Below are 23028 nucleotides of genomic sequence, written 5' to 3' on the forward strand. Positions count from 1 at the left end.
AATCAGCAACCAGAGGATAGAAAAGTGGAAATTTCTGAACATTAGGACTTGCCTTCAAAGTATACTTTGTAGCTTGAAATTGGTGGTCCACAACCATCACAGAAGATGTGAGGAGAAAAATATCCATGGATTTTATTGGTTGACTAACATGGCTAGTGAGTGGAGCAGAGTTTATGACTTAGTGAATTTTAAATGCTAAGCAACTGTGATTTATTTATTAACAAAATAACAATGGCTTACTATGAGCAGCATCCAGGCATCAGTATCATGTAACCGATTAATTATGAGCCCTATAAAAACAGTATTTGAGGACCATATTGAGCTGTCACTCATAAACATACTCATTTTGATGGCCCACAGCAATTTCTATTTTGCCAACTTCACAAAACATCACATTCAGACAAAAAAACCCCCAACAAATTGTTACATTTCCAAGTTTTATTTTGTTTGTCAGCCACTCATTAGGGGATTTCCTTAAATTACAGCTTTTTGATATAGATAGCCCTTAACTTACAACAGTAACGAAGTCTGCCCATTACAATCATGAAGTTGTGATGGTCATACAGCATGTGGCCAATCCAATTTTCCAACTTTTTTTGCAGTTGTTAAGTGAATAAATGCAATCACTAAGCAAATCTGCAGTTGTTAAAGGAATCCATTGTTTATTATGGTACATTTTTGCCTAAAACCAGAAGTAAATGCTGGTTTTCTTCAAAAAATCTGTAAATCCTGGTCATGTGAAAATGGGACGCTGCAAGCAGCCATAAATGCAGGCTGACTGCCAAGCACCCAAAATGAGGTCATGTGAACACCAAAGAGGCAGTGGCTGTCAGAACTTCGGAACTGAGCACCTAGAACAAAACTAAGTACTTTTGGGAGAGTTGGTCATAATGACTGGTTGTAAATGAATGACCAGTTGTAAGTTAAGTTCCATCTGTATTATTGACAACGCCCAAACAACAAATCAAAAATTTACAAAGGAGTCTTAAGGTTTTTTTTTAATAAGAAACACCATTATGGCAGATTTTTTTAAAAAGTCTAATTGATAAAAAGGAATTAACATGAAGAAATAATTCTGATTTCCCAGGTCATGAACTGTTTTCTTTATGAATGATAATACATCTAAATAAGTACATCTCTAAAAACATAACACTAAATCAAAAGCTAATTAATAAAACATTTTATGAAAGTATACGTACATAGATTGTGTGTCCTGGTGAACCAGGAATACTGGATCCAGGCCTTGAATAAATACTCTCTGAGGATGTCCGGGTAGGCTGTAAGGGAGGAAAAAAAACACTGTAAAAACATGGTTGGGTTAGATATCCTGTTTGAAACATTCAAAGCTAAGCTAATTTTCAAATGAACATTTTTTTCTTAAAGTAAAATTCAGCTAAAACTTTTTTGCCTGATGAAGCAGATTGGATTTATCTTTATAGAGAAATTTCACAGCATTATGGACTGGAAAAGTTTTTCATGCTAAGTCCCTCACAAGGAGAACTAAAAAACACCAAAGTTTTAGAAGACAATTATTGCCTACTCCTGCAAGTCTGCAGAACAACCAGTACAGCCCAATACTTCAGGCTGGGTTTTTCTTTTGAAAACCAGGTTGAATTCGCAGATCTAGCAGGCATTGCTCTTTTGGACTATTTATTCTCTCCTCTTATCCTGGTCATTCCATGGAATTCCCTAACTGAGCGTGAAGAGGCAGGAAAACAGGAACAACTGGATGGTGTATTTCATCTCCTTATTTTGTGGCATCATTTAAAGATCTACTTACCATATTTTTTGGATTATAAAACGCTCCGGACTATAAGATGCACCTACCTTTTTTGGGGAGGAAAACAAGAAAAAAAAATCTGCCTCTGCCTCCCAGCAATTTTCCTCCTTGCCGCAAACAGCAAACAGCCTGCTTTAGTTTCATCACAGCCTGATTAGCACAAGAAAAGAAAAATCTGCCTCCCAGCAATTTGCCTCCTTGCAGCAAACAGCAGAGGCCCCCTGGCAATAGGCAATGGCAAGCCCTGCAGCCTGAAACAGCTGAGAGTTGGGAGGCTGATCCAACTGAAATCAACTGCTTGTGCTAATCAGGCTGTGCTGAAGCTGAAATAGGCTGTTTGCTGCAAGGAGGTAAATTGCTGGGAGGCAGAGGCTAAAGGATGGGGGCCGGTGGGGGAGCTGCATTTGGTATATAAGACACACCCAAATTTTCACCTTCTTTTAGGGTGGGAAGTGCATTTTATACTCTGAAAAATACAGTAGTTACAATTAGGTTGTGCCCTGGCCACCTTATCCTAGTTTTATCTGTTTCATTGAGATATATCAATGATCAATGAAAGAAGCAGACTAGGCAGAATTTTTAAATTGTACCTGAGCTAAGTTCTTGGTTTTTAAAAGTATTATTATCTCTCTGCATTAAGAGTATGGTGGCTCAATAAATTCAGGGTTCAAAACTCATAGATGTGCCTAGGAGCAGCCTCAATTCACAAGAAGAGGCATAAAGTGAGCAATTCTCCCACATCTCCCATTATCAGTCTGTTCCTTTTCCCAAACGTAAATTTTCTATTGTGTAAACTCTCATATTTTCCAGAGTGCATGGTCAAAAAAATATGGGAGTTTAAATTCGATGCATCTGGATGGTATCAGGTTGGAGATATTTTCATTCAGAATTGGAATTTATATCCACAGATTTTATAGTTAAAATCACGTCATAAAATGAAAATTATAGATTCATTTAGAACTGCACATGAACTGGGAGACAGGAAGGTATTACAAGACAGGATAACATTTGCCAGGATTGTCCCATTACACATTTAACCAATATAGAAATGGGGCAAAAATTGAATTATGTTTCAGGAACATACAAACCCAACATAGAAAACATGGGTGGGTGGGTGGGAAATCCTTTAAAAAAAACCTAAAACTAAAAGCTTGTATTTTATTGCAGTAAAATAAAATAAAATCCTGGCAATATGCCTAAACTTTGTTTTTCTTTAAAAAGCACACACAAATATTTCAATTGAAAAACAATTGTTAAAGAAAAGAGATGAGCATGCATAAATATGATTAAAAAGAATTGGAGAATATTCAGATTATCTGAACAGAAGAAGGATTTATCTTCCACAGAACAAAGTACTTGCTAATCAACTTCATATTAGGAGCCATGCTGAACTAGATTCAAGATTTAAAAGTTTCTTACCTGATGAAGGAATATAACAATTTAACTGGATATCTGAACCAATTTAAGTTCTTTTAGGAGCAGGACCCCTTAGTATTTAAACAACAGATTATCTTTTGCTGATTATACAGATTTACAGGTTTCATTAAACCCTCTCTGCTGTTGCCTAGTATTACTGTTTGTGGGAGAGGGGTAACCTTCTTTCATGCCAAGTAACTCCAACCATGGAGCCAATGTGATGATACCATCAAGGTCAAGCGAAGCCAACACTCTCTTTTCCACCAAAACAGATGGATGGGATGAGAATGTCCCCACTGCAAATCCAGCTTGACCACCAAATCTCTCATCTAAATTCAGAGCGAAACACCAGTGTCGTTTATTTGCCTCATAGTGCAGTAGGATCCAACAGAGCTGGATAGGGAAGACTACAAAGCATCAACCAATCCCCTTGCTAATATATACACATTCCCTCCCTCAGCAAATGTTCTTTCAAGGTCCAAGGAATAATCAGAATAAGTGCTTTCCTTTTTTTTCCTGCTTGAACCAAACACCATTTATAATTAAACTCTTGCTGAACTTTTCTTTGTCTCTCACTGGCTAGAAACCAAAGATCAAGATTTGCGAAAGCAAACATTATTCATTCCAGACATTACTGTGGAAATATTTGCAAAGAGATAGGCAGTAAGTACATTTTCCTTATTTTGTAAAAGATAACAGATCTCCCAATTTTTTGGTGGGATATCCAATTCCCAATTTCAGCAAATTGCTGTTTAGTTCCTTTTTCTTTTTAAAAATGGGGTAAAAAAGCAAAAGAACAAGTTATTCTTGCATAATAGTCTATAACAAAGAACAAGATGATCTTCAGAGGCATAAGCCAGTACTGAGAGACAAAATGAACATGCCATAAAATATATCAACAACATATGTTTGTTTTTGTAAAGCAAGATTTTTTTAAAAAAATATTGTTATTATGTAATATTTTGGATATTTTGCAAACAAATATTTGATGCTTGTTGTAATAATACTATAAGGTATTATTAGTTTGCTTTTCAACTAATTCTTTTCCCCCCCATTATAACAATACATTTTATCTGCTGACCTGTAATTAAACAACTATTTGAGTCTTCTGTCAGTCATATTTTTGGCTTGACTTATTTGGGTATCATTTTTGTATCCAGAAGAAACTTTCAGATTTATCAATAAATTTCTAAATATGCAAAGTTTTTAAAATCATTTCTGCACTGTAAAAAATTTGTGGTTGCTTGTTTTAATGACCATTAATGACCATTTAATGAAATGTTAATTCTTATATTCATTCAGATACTTCAGCTAGAAAGCAATTTCTTTTAATCAAACTCATACAATGTTCTTTTAATTGTTTTTTCCCCAAGTATTTTCAAAATTCCTCTGCATGGAAAACCTAAACAAGTTTAAAACTTTAATGTCCCTCAGGGGAAATCAGGAGACTCAGGCAGATCAAATGAGCACAAAGATTTATTACAAGGTTAAGCTCTCTACAACAATCTGAACTATTAAAAGTGAAAGAAAATAAGTGGGAGTTAAGAAGGAATTCAAGGTGGGTTGGACTTAGATCTCTTGTGAGTGTGCAGGGACTCATGACTGATGATGCATTTGATCCTACCTTCGGGATCAGTCTGGTCATCTTCTACAATGTCATTTATATCCTATGGGGAAAATGTTTCTGTATTTTTAAGAAATGCATTTACTTAAAAGCATTAATTTGTTTCGTTTGACTTATTTCGTAATAGGTGCAACACTAGCAAATGAGGAGTGTAATACAGTATGTACCATATAATACTGAGTGACACGTTCCCCTGCAAAAAAACTCTTTCTGATTATTTTTTAATGATATCATTGAAAATGTACGGATATCAATTGCGAAATAAATTTAGTTAAATGTAAGGAACATCAGTCAGGTATGACTGATGTAAAAATAAATATGCATATAGAATAGATACCATCCAAGGAAAGAATACCTCAACTTGCAACCTTAAGATCATTTTTACATAATGTTCAACATTACAAATATGAAATGCCAATGATTCAAATGTAAAATAAGGCATGTACAATTGGAGGGCACTGTACATTTGTTCTGATTACATCGTTACAGAATTTGTCAATATTGTTGCCTGTTCCTTAGACTGCTGATCTACAAATAAGGGCTTGAATTGTGCTATCCATTAAGTAGCTCTACAGGTAGTCCCTGTTTTACAACCACAATTGGGACCAGAATTTCCATCACTAAACATTCATCAAATATATTGTGATTAATTTTATGACCTTTTCTCCCACGGTTGCTAAGGGAATCATGGTGGTTGTTAAGTGAATCACAGAGTCATCAAGTGAATCTAGTTTCCCATTGATTATGCATGGTGGAAGCATCCTAGAAAGCTCATAGATGGCAATCACATTACCCCATGAGTCTGCAACTATCGAAAATATGCATTGCTTGCTAGGAGACCAAATTCTGATCATGGGGCCAAGGGGACACTGTGACAGTCATGTTTTTCAGCACCACTCTAACTTCGAATGGTAGTTAAACAAATGGTGTAAGTTGAGAGTTACCTATATTTGCTGATATTTTATGTATTTATTTTGGTTTCTCTCCTCACAATATCTCATTTTTGTACAAAAGAATCCCCAAACTTCTTTTACATATTAAGATAAATTCATTTCTATACCTACATTCCATATCTATGGCAGGGATCCCTAAACTCTGAGCCATGGCCCACTGGGCCCTGGCCTATTCAGAATTGGACTGTGTGAGGGGCTGGCCAACGTGCACGTGGAACTCAATTTGAGCGACCAGCTGGCCGATGGGCAATCGTGCATGTGCACCCTGGCCCACTGCTTGTGCAAGTCGAGCTGCTTGAAGGCACGCCAGCCCACCACTTGGCAAGGGCTGCGCATGTGCATATATGGCACAGTTCCATTATTCCCCACAGCCCAGCTGCCAAGCCTCAAAGGTTGGGGACCGCTGATCTATGAGAAGGTTCAAGGTAGCATACAAGGCTTTCTTTTCACCTCCATGCTCCCCTCCCACCACCATTTTTTGTGCCACTGAGTCAGTAGTAATTTCTAGCTACTGCTTGGACAAGTACATGCAATTTTCTTTAGCAGTAGTTTGCCACTGCCTCTCTTCCTAGGGCTGAGGCAGAGTGACTGGCTCAGAGTCACCTGATTGGATTAATATTTATAGAATGTCTAAAATTCACAGTCTCCTGGCTTCTACCCTGGTGCCTTTAACTATTACACTATATACTGTCCTCCTCTTTTCATCTTTATAATAACATACAGGGGAAGCTGGCTGGTCCAAAGATATTAATTCCATGGTGAAATGAGAACATGCATCTGGGTTTTTCAAGTTTTAATCCAGTATCTAAATTAGTATACCACACTGACACAACATTTTTGTTAATTGTTGCATTTAAAAGTTGGCATATTTATATACAGCATTACCCCAAGGAACTCGCCTTTGTTGTTAATAAAAAGCAAAACTGGTTCATATCTCAATAATCAGCACTTCTGTTTTACTCTGACATTGATTTTGCCATGCACGGATTTTAATTTACACAGATAATCTTTTAAAAAATTAAAACAAAGCAATACTGGAGCCATCCACATCCTTCCATAAGAGTGATGTGATGTTGTCCATCTCTGAACTGCAGATGTTCAAGTCATGCTCTGGAGAATTATATAGGGCAATTTCCCTGTATCAATAATAATTCCTTGAACATCAAACCAACTGGATGCACTACTAATAGATACAAGGACATTGATCCAGCACAGTTTACAGTACCTGCCTTAACGTTTTGATTGTGTTCAGTATACAAGATGGTGAAAACAGCTGAAGAAGAAGGAATAGCTTGGTTTGTGTTTGCAATCATACTGCATTCATATAGAATTACCATGTAACAAGCCCAAAGAATAGCTTCTTAAATACAGAAGAGTGTGACTCATACATGCATAAGTATATGCTAAGAGTACAGTTACATTTTAGATATATTTTTTTTCTTTTACAGCAGGAACCTCCATCACTTCAAGGGCTATATCAGTTTTATATGACACAAAGACTACAATGGGAGATATCTGAGGCAGTTTGAAGGGATTTTAATTACGAGAAGGATGTAAGACATTTGCCCTCTTAATCATCTCTAATTCTATTATTTTTAACTTAAAAAAAAAACACATTAGGGCCTACCCACTCTGGAGTAACTTCTGGGGGCCACAAAAAGAAAATTAGCAAGGTCAATTTGTTTTGTTTGTTTTTTTTTAGAGAGGTACTGGTTTACAGAAACAATTTGATGGCATCTTTTTTATATAAGTAGCTTACATTTGTCCATAATGCTAGGGTATAACTGATCTTTATGAAGATATACAGGTAGTCCTTGACTTACAACCACAATTTTTACTGCTAAGTAAGATATTTAGTAAGTAAGTTTTGCCCCATTTTAAGACCTTCCTTGCCACAGTTGTTAAGTGAATCCCTATTGACTTTGCTTGTCAGGAGACATGACCTCAGGATCCTGCAACTGTCATAAATATGAGTCAGTTGCCAATTGTCTGGGTTTTGATCATGTGATTGAGGGGATGCTGCAATGATCATAAATGTGGAAAACAATAAATCACTTTTTAAAGTGTCTCTGTAACTCACTAATGAACTGTTATAAGCCGAGGACCACCTATACAGCAATGAGACTTTAGTCTACATATTCTTGCTTCCTCTACCAATTAAGTTCTGTGAAAACTAGAAAATGTTGACCTCCTTTAAATTTTAACTTGCTTTAGGATAGAGTTAAAAAACATTTCTATACCCAAAATTGTAATTTTTTAAAATGTCTGTGGAGATTCCACAGAACCAAAGACAGAATCCAATGAAGTGAAATATCTTCCTAAAAAAACAACAGTCCAGTTGCTTTTTGAAAAAGCAGCTTTGAGATAATTTTTTAAAAGATGAAATCCTTACATAGGATTTGGTGCTGGGTTATTTTGATGATAGAATGGTAAGACTGTCCAGTTCCTAATAAGAATCACATTATGACGAGATTGGCAGAAAATATATTAAATAAATAAAAGATAGATAGATAGATATAGATGATAGATAGATAGATAGATAGATAGATAGATAGATAGATAGATAGATAGATAGATAGATAATGATTTTTTAAATTAATCTAAAAAAGCAATTAAAATTTCTGTAGCTATATTTGAGAAGAGAAGGGACCTGAGACCAGGTGTTGTTTCAACTTGTCACTGAATGCTAGCTATAATTTAAATATTATATATAATAAAGCTACTGTATTATGCACAACATAAGCATCATTAATTTATTATGCTCAGAGTAAAACTGCACAAGAGTCAAACTGAAAAACCATTTTAAAGAAATGACAGGCTGTAGGGAAGGAATGGAAATCTAAATTTTTAAACTTTGTTTATGTATATAAATGCTTCATGAATAAAAGATTACACATTTCATTTACAGGTTCTACTGCTACAATCACACTTGAATTTTTCTTTGAACTTTCCTTTTTGAAAATATACAAAATCCATCAAGGAACTTTTGACATTCTGTTTAACTTGGTTCTTATTGTATTACTTAGCTTTTAAAATTTACACCCCTATTAATCTAAAGAATTATGAAGTGAATCAAAATAATCCACATTAGTTTCTTTACTTATACAGGTAGTACTCGATTTATGACCACAATTGAGCCCAACATTTCTGTTGCTAACTGAGATAGTTGTTAGGGGAGTTTTGTCCCATTTTACAACCTTTCTTGCCATAGTTGTTAAGTGACTCACTGCAGTTGTTAAGTTAGTAACACTGTTGTTAAATAAATCTGGTTTGCCCATTGACTTTGCTTGTCAGAAGGTCACAATAGGTGATCACATGACCCTGGGACACTATAACCGTCATAAATATGACTCAGTTGCCAAGAGTCTGAATTTTGATTATGATTATGTAACCATTGGGATGCTGCAACAATCGTGTGAAAAACAGTCATGAGTCACTTTTCTCAGTGCTGTTGTAACTTTGAATAGTCACTAAACCAATGGTAGTAAGTCAGGGACTACCTATATAAAAAAATAACATTTTGTCCTGAAATTTAAGGTTGAAATCTTCAGCTAAAGAGACTCTTATAAGTAACCAAAGTTACCAATCAAATCAAACAAACCACTTGATGAACTCCATATTATTCTGAGGTTCCCAGGTCCACTACTAAACCCATGTTTTTTAGCTTTTCAAGTTCATTTTATAAGACATTAAACATTGAGAACCTTTGTCAGAGAAGATTACAAACTTTGACTAAAATTAATATCAAGAAACTGTAAATATTCAATCTCAAGAAGTAGTAGCTTGCATCTATTTATCACAGAACAGCAAACAGATGCTTTAAAGACATCACTCAGTTTTCTGAGAGTTATATTTTAAAATAAGTAACAATTTTAAATACAGCCATATATTTGATTTGAATACCAATTAAATAAAATGGGCATGCAATATGTATATATTATCCATGCTATCATGCTTACACAAAAATACATACAACTGCAAACAAATATACAGAACTGTTTAATTTGTGCACAAAATCTACAAACACTTGAATAAAACACTGTCAAGTAGTTGGGCTTAAATACATTGCTTACTTAGCGTTACCGAAATGGGGAGTATGTAAACTGAGTCAACCTTGAAAACTGGGAGTTTAAACTGTGGAGAAGCAGTGCCTAAATAAGTATGTAAATAAATACATATAGGACACATGAATGGAACTTTGACATTTAAGCATAGGAATGCCTATGCTAGGCTAGGCTAACTAACCTCATTGAGAATGAAAATAAGAGTGGCTATATTTTTTCAGCCCCCTTCTTGTAGATAAGACAGACAGTAAAATGGAAGGGAAATGTTAAATATTATCTGAGGTGGGCTGCACTATTTATATATAAATCAGGAACTGATTTATGCCCAAAGATGATCTGATGATTTATTTTTCTTTTAAAATGATATCTTCCAGAATTCAAAGGACGGTTGACATTTTAACGACTTACATGCAAAGTAAAATGCTTTCCATTGATACTTTGTCTCTTTAACAACTAACATGGTATCAGTATATAAATATCATAATGCCTCATTATAGTTTCTTTAGCATCCTCATTTCCTTTCTTGCAATCTATGTAAACATATATACCAAGTAGTGACATTTACTTGTGAAAATTAAAAATCAAGTGTGCATTAAGTGGTTAAACAAGTGAAAGTAAGGGTAGTGAAAGAAGTGGAAGCAGCAGCTGAAAACTTGAGTGCAGAAAGAAGTAACACAACTGCAAACCTCTGAAGAGTAAGGCCTGCAAAGAACCAAACTCTTTGGATAAAAGAAATCAGATGAGGAATGCTGTTATAAAACAGAAACAACAAGGAAAAGTGAAAAAAGGAGAAAGGTTTCCTAAACATATATATTAAAGAGAAGTTCCTCCCTTTCCATAAAAGTTGTCTCCTTATAATCATTGTGATATTTGATACATAACAGCAGTTAGAGAAACAGTCAATCCCCACAAAAAAAATTGATTATGGGCCACGTTAGAAAGCAATAAACATTCCCCACAGTTTTATACCTGATTAATTTATTTCCTGCTTTTTCTGGCATCTGTAACCTTCTATGGAAATGTCCCAAGGGGAACGGATCTTAAATAATCATTGTTTTTATGGACTCCACCTAAAATCTAACCCAGCAAGAATTCTCGATAATAAGAAGCATGCAGTCCAAGATCCTCTGTAGACAAAATGCTGTATAATGTACTGATGATAGCTGAAGCTATTTCAACAAGTAATTCTGGTGGTATGAATTTTGATTGTCAGGGGAAATACAAGAACAGTTTTGATTCTCTGTAGAGCTATACACGTTTTGGAACTACTGTTTCTCAAGAAATAGAGTTTATACTTTAGATACAAAACTTCTTTTATGCTGAACCAGACAAGCACTTGCTCATGTAGGAGAGAAAGGAAAGAATGGCTGCAGTTTCCTTAGAAACGAGGAATTTTGCTAAATGGTTTTGAAAGGTCAGTAACACTTAGCTGAAGAATTATTACCACACTAATGACAACAGATAAACAATCTGGCCAACAGCATGTTTGGATCTTCAACTTAGAGATGAACTAATCTTACAACAAATGTGTTTGTTTGTTTATTTGTTTATTAAGCATTTATATCCGGCCCACATCCCAAAACCCAGGCAGTTAACAACCATTTTAAAAGAACCATACTTCTGACTTTACTATTTATCAATAGCTCAATTTTTGTGGCTACTTAAGTTAGCTTTACAAATTTTAATGACATTCAAAAGGGATACTTAAGGAATACTGTAGATCTAAATGCTAGGAATCAACACAGACTCAAAGGTATACACACGCACAAAATGAAGCCAAATGAAGATAATGACGCAAAACTTAGGTCGATATATTTCTGTGGAACGCAAACAACTACTGACAACATCCCATTTAATAATATAAATAATGGTTTGTCCATACAAGTAACAAGGAAAAGAATTTTTCTGATGCCTGTTTTCTTTACGTTCCTTTCATCAAAACCCCCCATTTTTCCAGTGTACAGTAGTAAAAAATCTTTTGGGAAAATATGGTAAATAAAGTTTACTCCTTCTTTTAACCAGTGGCAACCTTTTCTGGATCTCATTCATTTCAGGAATAGAACAAAAAATCCAGATCCAGATATTATCAGTAAGAATGGAACATATTACCTTTAAATTTTAAAATGATGGAAGTTAATTTATTTATTTATGAAATTTATAAACTTCTGAACTGTATGACAGTGTAAGGGTGTAGGAAGGGGGGGAAATGTCAAAATGACATGGGTGAATTAAAGCAATAATAAAATGCACAACAGTTTTATCCGAGGTCTTCTTTGGGACACTGAAATACTACCTATTTTCCTAGAAAGGCAAAAAACATTTGCCAAAATATCATGCAATTGTTCTGTTTTTTAGAAACTTAGAATGTTTTTATTCTTTTTGTTTTCTTCATAGAATCTGAACAACATCTTGTTCAGATTCCACCCACAGATGGAAGAGTATGTTATGAGTATGCAAGCCTTTGCTTTGTGGCGAAGGTTGTTGAGAGTGTGGTCGCGCGACAGTTTCCGCAATTCCTGGAGGAAACATCCTATCTGGATCCGTTCCAGTCGGGTTTCAGGCCTGGGCACAGCACGGAAACGGCATTGGTCGCATTTGTTGATGATCTCTGGAGGGCTCGGGACAGGGGTTACTCCTCTGTTCTGGTCCTGTTAGATCTCTCAGCGGCTTTTGATACCATCGACCATGGTATCATGCTGCACCGGTTGGAAGAGTTGGGGATGGGGGGCACCGTGTTACGGTGGTTCTCCTCCTTTCTCTCCAGCCGGTCGCAGTTCGTGTTGGCAGGGGGGCAGAGGTTGACCTCGAGGCCTCTTATATGTGGAGTGCCTCAAGGGTCGGTCCTCTCGCCCCTTCTGTTCAACATTTATGTGAAGCCACTGGGTGAGATCATCCGTGGCTTTGGGGTGAGATACCACCAGTACGCTGATGACACCCAGGTGTACATCTCCACCCCAGGCCACCCCAGAGATGCCCTTGAAGTGATGGCCCAGTGCCTGGAGGCTGTACGGATCTGGATGGGGAGGAACAAGCTCAAGCTCAACCCTTCCAAGACTGAGTGGCTGTGGTTCCTGGCATCCCAATATAGTCAGCTGATTCCATCACTGACTATTGGGGGCGAGTCTTTGGCCCCCGTTGAGAGGGCGCGCAATCTGGGAGTCCTCCTGGATACACAGCTATCTTTGGAGGAACATCTGACAGCTGTTGCCAGGGGGACCTTTTGTCAGGTTCGCCTGATTCACCAGTTGCGCCCCTTTCTTGATCGGGATTCCGTGTGCACAGTCACTCATGCTCTCGTCACCTCTCGCCTGGAATACTGCAACGCTCTCTACATGGGGCTCCCCTTGAGGAGCACCCGGAGGCTCCAACTGGTCCAGAATGCGGCCGCGCGGGTAATTACGGGAGCTGCATGACGCTCCCGCATAACACCACTCCTGTGCGAGCTGCACTGGCTCCCAGTGGTCTTCCGGGAGCACTTCAAGGTGTTGGTTACCACTTTTAAAGCGCTCCATGGCATAGGACCTAGTTATCTCCGAGACCGCCTTCTGCACCGACGACCTCCCATCGACCCGTGCGCTCCCACAGAGAGGACCTCCTCGGGGTGCCATCAGCCAAGCAATGCAGGCTGGTGACCCCCAGGGGGAGGGCCTTCTCTGTGGGGGAACCTACCCTCTGGAATCAGCTGCCCCCAGAGATAAGGAGAATCCAAGACCTCCGTGCCTTCCGCTGTTCCCTTAAAACTTTCCTTTTCCAACAAGCCGGGCTGGCCTAACAATGCCTTTTAAATGATTTTAAATTTGTATGTTTCTTAAATTTTTGGCCAAATTGAGATATTTCCTTTTAATTTGTTCTTAATGTTTATATTATGTGTTTTTATCTGGCTGTACACCGCCCTGAGTTCCCAGGAAGAAGGGTGGTATATAAATTTGAAGTAAAATAAAAAATAAAATAAATAAATAAGTATATCGGATTATATTGTCAGTTTATAGCATAATCATGAATTCAAATGATTCATGATTCTTTTTTCTTTAATGGAATTCAGAATGATAAAATGCATAAATTGGCAGATTTTATACATTATTCTAATTCTTTGCTGAGACTTATTCTAGGGACATATTAACTTTAAATAAATAAACAGGATCACATCCTTAAGTCTGTAAAAAAGATTTCGAATTTCTAAAGGAATCAAATAAAATCAAATGTTTATTTCCACCCAAGACCAAAACCAAGAGAAAGATCAACAGTACAATTATAAAAAGGAACTTTTAAATTTTGCAAAAAAAAAAAAAAAAGGTAATATTTTTAAGTGAAACAAATCATCATACAGTTCTTAAAAAATCAGAAAATGCAAATTATTTCTTACCCTTAGCTTTTCATCTCCCTTTGTAGACAGTTTACAGTCGGGATGCCAAACTGTTGAACCTATTGTGGAAAAGAGCAAGATAAATTGTATTACATTTCATTCAGCTCAGAAGAAATCCATTTAAAATAGAGACTTTTAATTCTTCCCACTTTCCTTAACTGTAGAAACTTCTGCAGTAGCATCCTGACTTGAATCAGTCTCCTTTTAAAAGAAGACTTAAATTCTGTTCCATAATATTCTGTTTATGTACAATTAATCACATACTGCAGAATTCCCAGAAGCAAGTATGCAGCACACATTGCAATGTCAATGCATCCATGTCTTAAACAGTTAAGTCTTTTGGCAGATTTACTTTTTCCAAAGTCCTTCCTTCCACATTGATTCAGTTGGAGAAAATAACTGTCATACCCGTCAAAATTAAAAGCTGCACTGTTTCTCCATTACTTAGCTTCAGAAAAATCAGACTAAATAAAATGTTCATTTTGAATAAACTTATCAATACACAAACGTCTTTTTTGTCATGTTGTCTTCTCACCTCCATGGATTTATTAGCAGACTAGATGTCCCTTTCCCAAGGCCTTTTGGGCCACCCTAACTTGGCTCAGAAGATTGAAACGAAGAGCTTTATAGGTAATAACCAGTATCTTGAATTGCACCCAGGGGTGGGCTTCAATAATTTTACCAAGGGGTTCTCTGCCCAGTTTATGGGTGGGCGTGATCATGGTGGTCATGGCCTAGGTGGCCTCCTGCACCAAGGGGGTGTGGCATTTTTGCCCTACCTTGGCTCTGGAGTCTTCGCTTGACTTCCATGGGGGTGAAAACAGCCTCCCCAGGCTCCAGAGGCCCTCTGAAGCCCGTTTCTGGTCTTCCTGAACTTCGGGTAGGGCCATATTTCTCCCTGAGCCTCCGCACATGCCCTGCACTTACCTGCATCCAAAATGGGCTGCGTGGGAACTCCTAGGAGGACGGAGCAGGCGCCAGGAATGGGATTTGGGGGGTTTCCAAACTGCACAGAATCTTAGCTAGAGGTTCTCCTGAACCCCTGTGAACCCCTAGCAGCCCACCCCTGATTGCTCCTGGAAGTTGGGGCATGCCCATAATGTTTCTGCATTCAGCATTAACTGTAGCTTCTGTATCTCTCTGTATATCAATATATAATTTCTATACCTTGCAGATACATTTCTTCTCCTTCTGTGAACATTTGGTTGCATCTGCTGCATCGTGCACAACTTGGATGGTAATGTTTGTCCCCTGCCTGCAGAAAAGATAAGTGTGAAGAATATAATATGATCTATATGATCTTTCACCGATATTTATGCAAAATAAATATTTACCGATATTTACCCTGAGTGGCTTAAGAGGCTAATGCCTCCTAAAGGCAGCATTTAACATCCAGCTGCCTGCAATTACTGTGAGTTTAATTCTCCCCAGGCTCAAGGTCGACTCAGCCTTCCATCCTTTCTAAGGTGGGTAAATTGAGGACCCAGTTTGTGGGGGCAATAAGCTGACTTTGTATAAAATATACAAAAGTATGAAGGCTATTGCTTAATGCATTGTAAGCCGCCCTGAGTCTCCGGAGAAGGGTGGCATATAAATCAATTTTTTTAAAAAAAATGGCACAGTGCCAGCTCAAAATCCTATCCAAGAGGTTACCTTTCATAAGTTATTATTTTTAATGAACTGCACTTTCTAAAGCCATCATACTACACATTTTGAAAGGGCAAGTTTCAGTTCTATCAGTTGGATGAATTAGTGTGATGTATACACATTTGTAATGTCATATCTTTCTTCTGTGACATTTCTTAGGCCCATGATTTATTTACAGCAATTTTTTTTATTCCCTCTCCCTCCCCCCTTTTTTATTTTCACTGCTATTAATGAATATAATTAGAACACATTTTTCTTTGTAGATAAATGTACCTAGCATTTTTATTCTATTTACTCTCACCATTCACTGACTGCTATTGCTTTTGATCGTGGCAAAAGCAGAGCAAGATTTCTGAACTGAAGAAGGCAGTCTTTAAAATATCTATTGATTGTAATTTAAGTTCTCTGTTTTTCTCATACAATTATTTTTGATTGAATTTTAATTAGAACTCTGATTAACTTGGTATTTCTCATTACTATCTTTATCAATATATTGTGATACTGTTCTATTTCTGTAACTGCACTAATCAGACAGAATGGAAACTGGCAAAGTTCCAACTTTCATAATATAAAATGGAAGTTAATCTATTGCTCTTTAATATTGTAAATGGCAATAACTACTTAGTTTTTCATTATTTTAAGATGAATGTATATCTTGTGTATACTGTAAATTCCTCTGCACTATGGCTTATACTCTTCTGTGTATCAATTAACCCTTCCCCTACAGTACTATGAAATGAAGATAAAAGTTTTAAATGTAACATTGTTTCATGCTACAGTACAAAAACAAACACTTTATAATGTAAGAATCTATCAGATAAAAAGGAATTGCAGTCTTAATTTTAATAAGATGTGACTGTAAATTAAACTAAAATTTTGTCTCAAATGTTTGTGTAAGGAAATTTCTCTTCTTATAGTGGTAACAGTTCAGAGTTACATTCTACTTCTAAGCGATATAAGCATTTATATGCTTTTTGAACAATTGCACTATTTTAATCTTGGAAACACTGTACAATACTGTGAGAGATGTTTGTCTCTTTGTCTGAGTAAGAAAACATAGTTTTCTAATACTTCTGACCTCATTCTGCACTTCTTTCCAAAGAAGCTGCCATTGGGATGTAGAAATACACATTATGAGACATCACAAGGGCTACTTGACTGCCAATGGATCTGGAGGAGAGGCTAATTACAAACATATCTTTTCTTTTGGCCAAAAAATACATTTTTATGGTATTACAACTGAACAGCTGGGCTCACTTCTTCTATTTTAATAATTTCTATCCAACCATTTGGAAAATGATTACTTTTACTGAAATATGAAGCTACTTAAGATTGCACTCTATTTCTTCCACCATGAAATGGTTTCTTTTTTCGCAGCAGTAATTAACTACACTGACACCTGGGTCTACTAATATCTTTGATGATACCCTATTTCTTTATACCTTGCCCTTGTTTTAATATTCTCTAGGGAGGAGTATATACTTAGAAACAGCTTAGCTTTATGCTGTTTAGGAGCTGTGACCTTGGAATGTTAATGGAACACTTTATGTAACAGAGATATCGATTGTTAATGGTATGGCTTTATTTCAGCTAGTTGCAAAAGCTATAGATAACTTCTTTCTTTTCTTCTACTGCTTTTTTAACATGTTACAAGTCTTGATTCTGGGATGGTTATTTTATAATGTGATATCATGTTATAAGCTTGGTAGCACTATCTAAATATTTGGAGATGGCATATCATTTGCTTTTGCTTCCCTCTCACTAATTAATACCTTAAGTGAGTTTCAGCAGTTTTCCAATGTGTGCTCAGTTTTGTGAAATGTGACAGAAAAAAATTATTACAATACAAGCAGTAAGGGCTGGAAGACAAAACATTGCAAGGACTTCAGTTCCTGAAAACAGGAAGAACCAAAATACAAATGTTTTTCTAAAATTTGTGGTCATGTTTTGATCTTGAAATGTTCTCTCCCTGAATGGGTTGCTATTGAGATTTGCTTCACTTCAAAACCAAGTAACGACTTGACTTGAGTTGACAGGAGGTATGGCTAGTAATAATCCTATTAAGGATTAGGATATACTGTATCTTTTTCTACCAGTCCCATTTGCTTTATTTGTACTGTTACAATCTTTTAATTAATCCCACTGCCAACAAGAAGACTCCAGCAAATTTGATAAGCAATCAAAAATAATGCTAAAGAAATGTATTTTCTATTCTAATGTACAGCCAATCAACCAGAAAAAACTGCAAGTCTCTGGGAACAGTCACAAAGTGCCTCCACTTTCAGTTTATGAAAAAAATAGCATTACATTCTTTTTAATGATTTGGATAGCCGGTACAACTGGGTCTATAAAATGTAGCGTGGTATAGTTTAAAGAACCAAGGGAAATTCTCCTGGTGATTTTTATATGCATATCCAAGAAGTAGTTCCAGCATTTCTTATTTCTCCAGAAAAATTATGGGAAAACTCTCTCCAAAAGTCTTTCAATATATAAACACACTGGCTTTAATATATGTCTGGAGACTATAAAATTCAAAAAGAAAGGATTAGATGTTTTATTAGAGAAGGCATTAAACATCCCAGAATTGATATGTGCTGAGTCTCCAAGACTTTCATATCACCCATTAAGTAAAAAGAGATTCTCTGAATCACAGTTGCAGATCATATCCCAATTTCAATAACAAAGCAAAATAAAATAATTCCTTTAAATGAAGGAATACAATATTTCTGAAATAAATCAAACAGATTAAACAGGTTATATTTCAAGAGGAAAATTAAGGATGACAGTAGATTTTTTAAAATAAATACATTAGATTTATGTATTACAAAATACATAAATTACAAAAAAAAAAAAAAGATAGTAGTAATACTTTAGACCCTGAAAAAGACTTAGATAACTTCGAATAGCTTTTCTTATTAGCAGTTTTAAAGAAAATGAACCCAGAAAAGAAATTTAAAACTTGAATGGAAGGTATATATCAATGGCAAATAGCAAAAATTAAAACAAGTGGAATACTTGGCATAAGTTGTTCAATGAGAAAAGGAACCAGGTAAGAGTGCCCACTATATTCCTTATTATTACTAACTGGTTTGTCTATGTTTTCATAGACAAGATTCATACAGACAAATAAATATTTGGGACTAAAATTTAAGGAATGAGGAATGCAAGTTGAAAGGCTACATGGATAAGGAAGTACTAATCATTATGCAACTACAGAGTTCATAAGACAAGATTTTAACGAAATAGCCAGATATAAAATTAATGGGGGATATACCAAATATAATAACAAGATATTTCACCCCAAAAGACAACATTTGAATCTCCTAGTATATCATGTTGACATGGTCATCTCCTTCCCCATATCTGAATGGTGGTCAGGAAGAATTTATTATTGCAGAATCTGTGGTAATTTCTCTTTGTTTGTTATTCTATGAGCTTGGTCATTTTTGCTTTCCCAAAAAAGACACTGAACTGAGCAGTGTATAATTTTCCCCAAGTGTATAATCTTCCTTGGATCCTTTTTTAAAAACTGGTTTCTCACTTGCTACCCTCCAATATCCAAACACTGAACTTCTTTATAAATTCTTTGTGGATGCCATCCTGCACACCTTTCTCTCTACTTGAGTGACAAAAAATTCATATCTAATATGTGCTTCCTGCATGTGAAAATGTCAATGCTATGTTTGCTTCAGAATAGCACTATCAGAGTAAGACAGTCCCTCTTTGAAGGAAGCCCCGAGGACTAATTTATTATGGAATTATTTAACAAAATAAAAAGAAAAGCAATATTTTTATTTTTCCAAAGAGAGTTATGTTTAGTGTGGCATAGTGTTTGTAAATAAATACAATGATAACACTAATCAGAAAAAATGTGAACTTATGCAAGTTAATTAAAGGGCTCTCAAGCAACAGACCCCCATTGATCTCCTTAATGAATGGGTAGCAGAGACAATTACAGACCTGTTTTCATGTATTCTCCCAGAATTCTCTGCACTGCATAAGCAGCCAGTCAAAACTTCAAAGATGTGGAAATGATGAATACAATAAACACCCCACCTTTGTATTTCCATTGTGAGATTGCACATGTCCTGTAGCTTGCTAAGTTTTGTCATTCAGTCACCACCCTGTCTCTTGCAGATGGATATGCAGCACTATAAAGTTTTTGAGACAGTAGAATCCTTTACTCATTTATCAAAACTAAGAGGAAAGTTGAAAATAGTATGACTTTCAGAGTAATAAGAAAAGGATAGAAGTGATAGGCAAGAGCAAGAGAAAAAAAAATCTTTAACATATTTGTAGAATTGTTTAGCAAGTGATTCCAGATTTTGAAAACGGATTCTTCCTGATTTCATTTCTCCCATCATTTAAAAAAGGACAGTATTGACATCAATTTCTCTTTGCCTTGAAAAAGTAACTGCTTGTAAATTCTTTACTTAAAGAGGGTTCTTAAAGATTTACATGACGAACTGGGTTGGCAGCAAATGCAGTATGATACTTTCCTAGCCAATTCAAAATGTATTATACCCATATTCCCTGATAATGTAATAATGATGTGCAAACTCAGCTATTCTAGTTAGCATTATATGTGAACCGACCTACCTTTTCTGAAGACTTTACATACTTTTCTGGTATTTCACTATTCCTTTGGTTCTCTTTTCAGAGCTTTTCTTTTAAGTAATCAGTGAAGCATTAAACTATAAAATATATCAGTTTCATTTTTATGACATGAAAGACAAACAGTAGTTTTAAAGGAGCTGAATGCAATATGCTTCACCTTTGCCCATGTCAAAATGCTAATTTGTTCTACCCAATATGCAAGTAGTCCTGGTTTAATGACCCTAATTGAGACTGGCAACTCTGTTGCTAAACTAAGTGGGAATCACATGACTGGGATTATATGTTCCAGGTAGAAAGTCAGCTTCAAATTTTGGAATATCTTTGCCTCTTAACCACTTCTCTTCTTTGGAGTGCGGGAGTGCCTGCTTTGCTATTTTGTACACACAAAGCAATGCAACTGTGCCAGCAATCTAGGGCTGGGAGCCATGGGCATACTGACAAACAGCTAACTCTCTTTAAACCGCTACTTTCCAATCTGTCCACTTTGTAAGGTGGGGTATAGCAAGTGATTTCTGTAGGAAATCTCTGCTTTGCCTGACCATTACCTGACCTCGCAAAGCATGGAGATTAGAGAGGATGAGATTTCAAGAGAGTAAGATGTCTGCTCTTCCTCACATCAAAAGCTATACAATCGTATTAGCAGCAGAAAAGTTTCAGGTAAAGGGAAGGTTGCTTACAGAAATTGCTTGCATTTTTTCATCCCCCTCCTCCATAGAACAGAGAAATTGGCGAGGAAGATATTCAAGAAAATACTGTAAGATGTCAACATCTTCATCAATGATTTGGACTAGGGGATAGATGGGGAACTCATCAAATTCGCAGATGACACCAAGCTAGCAGCAATAGCCAACACTCTGGAAGATAAGCTTAAGATACAGAAGGATCTTGACAGACTTGAACATTGGGCGCTATCTAACAAAATGAAATTCAATGGTGAAAAAAGTAAGGTTCTACATTTAGGCAAGAAAAACAAAATGCCATTTAAATATGAGCCAGCAGTGTGCAGCAGCTGCCAAAAAAGCCAACACAGTTCTAGGCTGCATAAACAGAGAGATAGAATAAAGATCACATGAAGTGTTAATACCACTTTATAATGCCTTGGTAAGGCCACACTTTGAATAAATACTGCATCCAGTTTTGGTTTCCATGAAGTAAAAAAGATGTGGAGACTCTAGAAAGAGTGCAGAGAAGAGCAACAAAGATAATTAGGGGACTGGAAACTAAAACATATGAAGAACGGTTGCAGGAACTGGGTGTCTAGTTTAATGAAAAGAAGGACTAGGGGACACATGATAGCAGTGTTCCAATATCTCAGGGGCTGCCACAAAGAAGAGGGAGTCAAGCTTTCTCCAGGACACCTGAGGGTAGGACAAGAAGCAATGGGTGGAAACTAATCAAGGAGAGAAGCAACGTAGAACTAAGGAGAAATTTCCTGATAGTTAGAACAATTAATCAGTGGAACAACTTGCCTGCAGAATTGTGAATGCTCAACACTGGAAGTTTTAAAGAAGATATTGGATAACCATTTGTCTGAAGTGGTGTAGGTTTCCTGCCTAAACAGGGGGTTGGACTAGAAAACCTCCAAGGTCCCTTCCAACTCTGTTATTCTGTTAAAATAAACTGGATTATGGATAAAACAAATACTACACATGTGTAATGAACTTTATCTACTAGCCCAATTTGAAAAAAGAGGGAAGAAGGAAGAGAGAAAAGGAAGGAAGGAAGGAAAGAAAGAAGGAAGGAAGGATGTTAAAAGCATTTTGAGTAGGAAGGAAAGGTATTTGGAGGTACACTTATTGTTCATCAGGAAACCTGGCCAATATTTTTGGACAATCGGTCTAACATCAGAACATCAGAGTTTGATGTAGTGGTTAGAAACCACACATCAGCCTGGAAACCAGGAGACTTTGACTTCTAGTCTCGCCTTGGACGTGGAAGCCAGATTGGTGACTTCGGGCCAGCATTCTCTCTCTAGTCCAATCCATCTCACAGGGTTGATATTGTGGACAAAATAGAAGAGAAGGGATTATTATGTACTTCAAAGCCTTGATTTACTTATAAAATACTAAATATTGGATAAAAACCTAATAAATAAATAAATGTCAGAAAAGAGCTCACATAGAAATGTTTCTCTGTTTCCTTAAATGCCACCAATGGTCACAAGCCTCTACAAAAATATTATCTCAAATATTTTTTCATAAAATGTATGCAAGATTCTGCTTCAACGTTCTCTATTGGTCCTCATTAGCAATTTGCAAATATGTTGGTTGATGCTGATAGAAATCAGGCCACAAACTAGTGCCCAAATCCCTGTGCCAAAGCCTTTGCTGATACTTTTTTCAAAATCTTGTATTTGAAATATGGTCAAGCATGAGCTTGAAATTGCTTTCAAGCAATTGCTTCAGTTGCTTTCTGCAACTGAAATAACTGTAGATATGGTACTGGTTGCAGTAAATCAGAATCACACACTTTTATCAAAAGCAAAAACTGTAATCAGTATTTATACTGTATATAGATACCATAAAATGCCTTCTAGAGATAATTACTTATCTCAAAACATTTAT

General features: G+C 36.3%; 1 protein-coding gene across 3 annotated transcripts in view; it reads right to left on the reverse strand.

The window, feature by feature from the left end:
- ABLIM1 (actin binding LIM protein 1) overlaps positions 1-23028 on the reverse strand; it is a 184279-nt gene that overhangs the window by 44579 nt on the left and 116672 nt on the right. For all 3 annotated transcript variants that reach the window (XM_070946093.1, XM_070946092.1, XM_070946091.1), the window contains exons 7-9: positions 15368-15455; positions 14201-14259; positions 1200-1277 (exon numbers count right to left, since the gene is read on the reverse strand). In XM_070946093.1, the coding sequence (XP_070802194.1) occupies positions 1200-1277; positions 14201-14259; positions 15368-15455 (225 nt within the window). The remainder of the gene's footprint in view (positions 1-1199; positions 1278-14200; positions 14260-15367; positions 15456-23028) is intronic.

The sequence above is a fragment of the Pituophis catenifer genome, unplaced genomic scaffold (assembly GCF_029215685.1).
Source record: "Pituophis catenifer annectens isolate HBS135680 unplaced genomic scaffold, rPitCat1.0.hap2 SCAF_6, whole genome shotgun sequence".
Lineage (NCBI taxonomy): Eukaryota > Metazoa > Chordata > Lepidosauria > Squamata > Colubridae > Pituophis > Pituophis catenifer.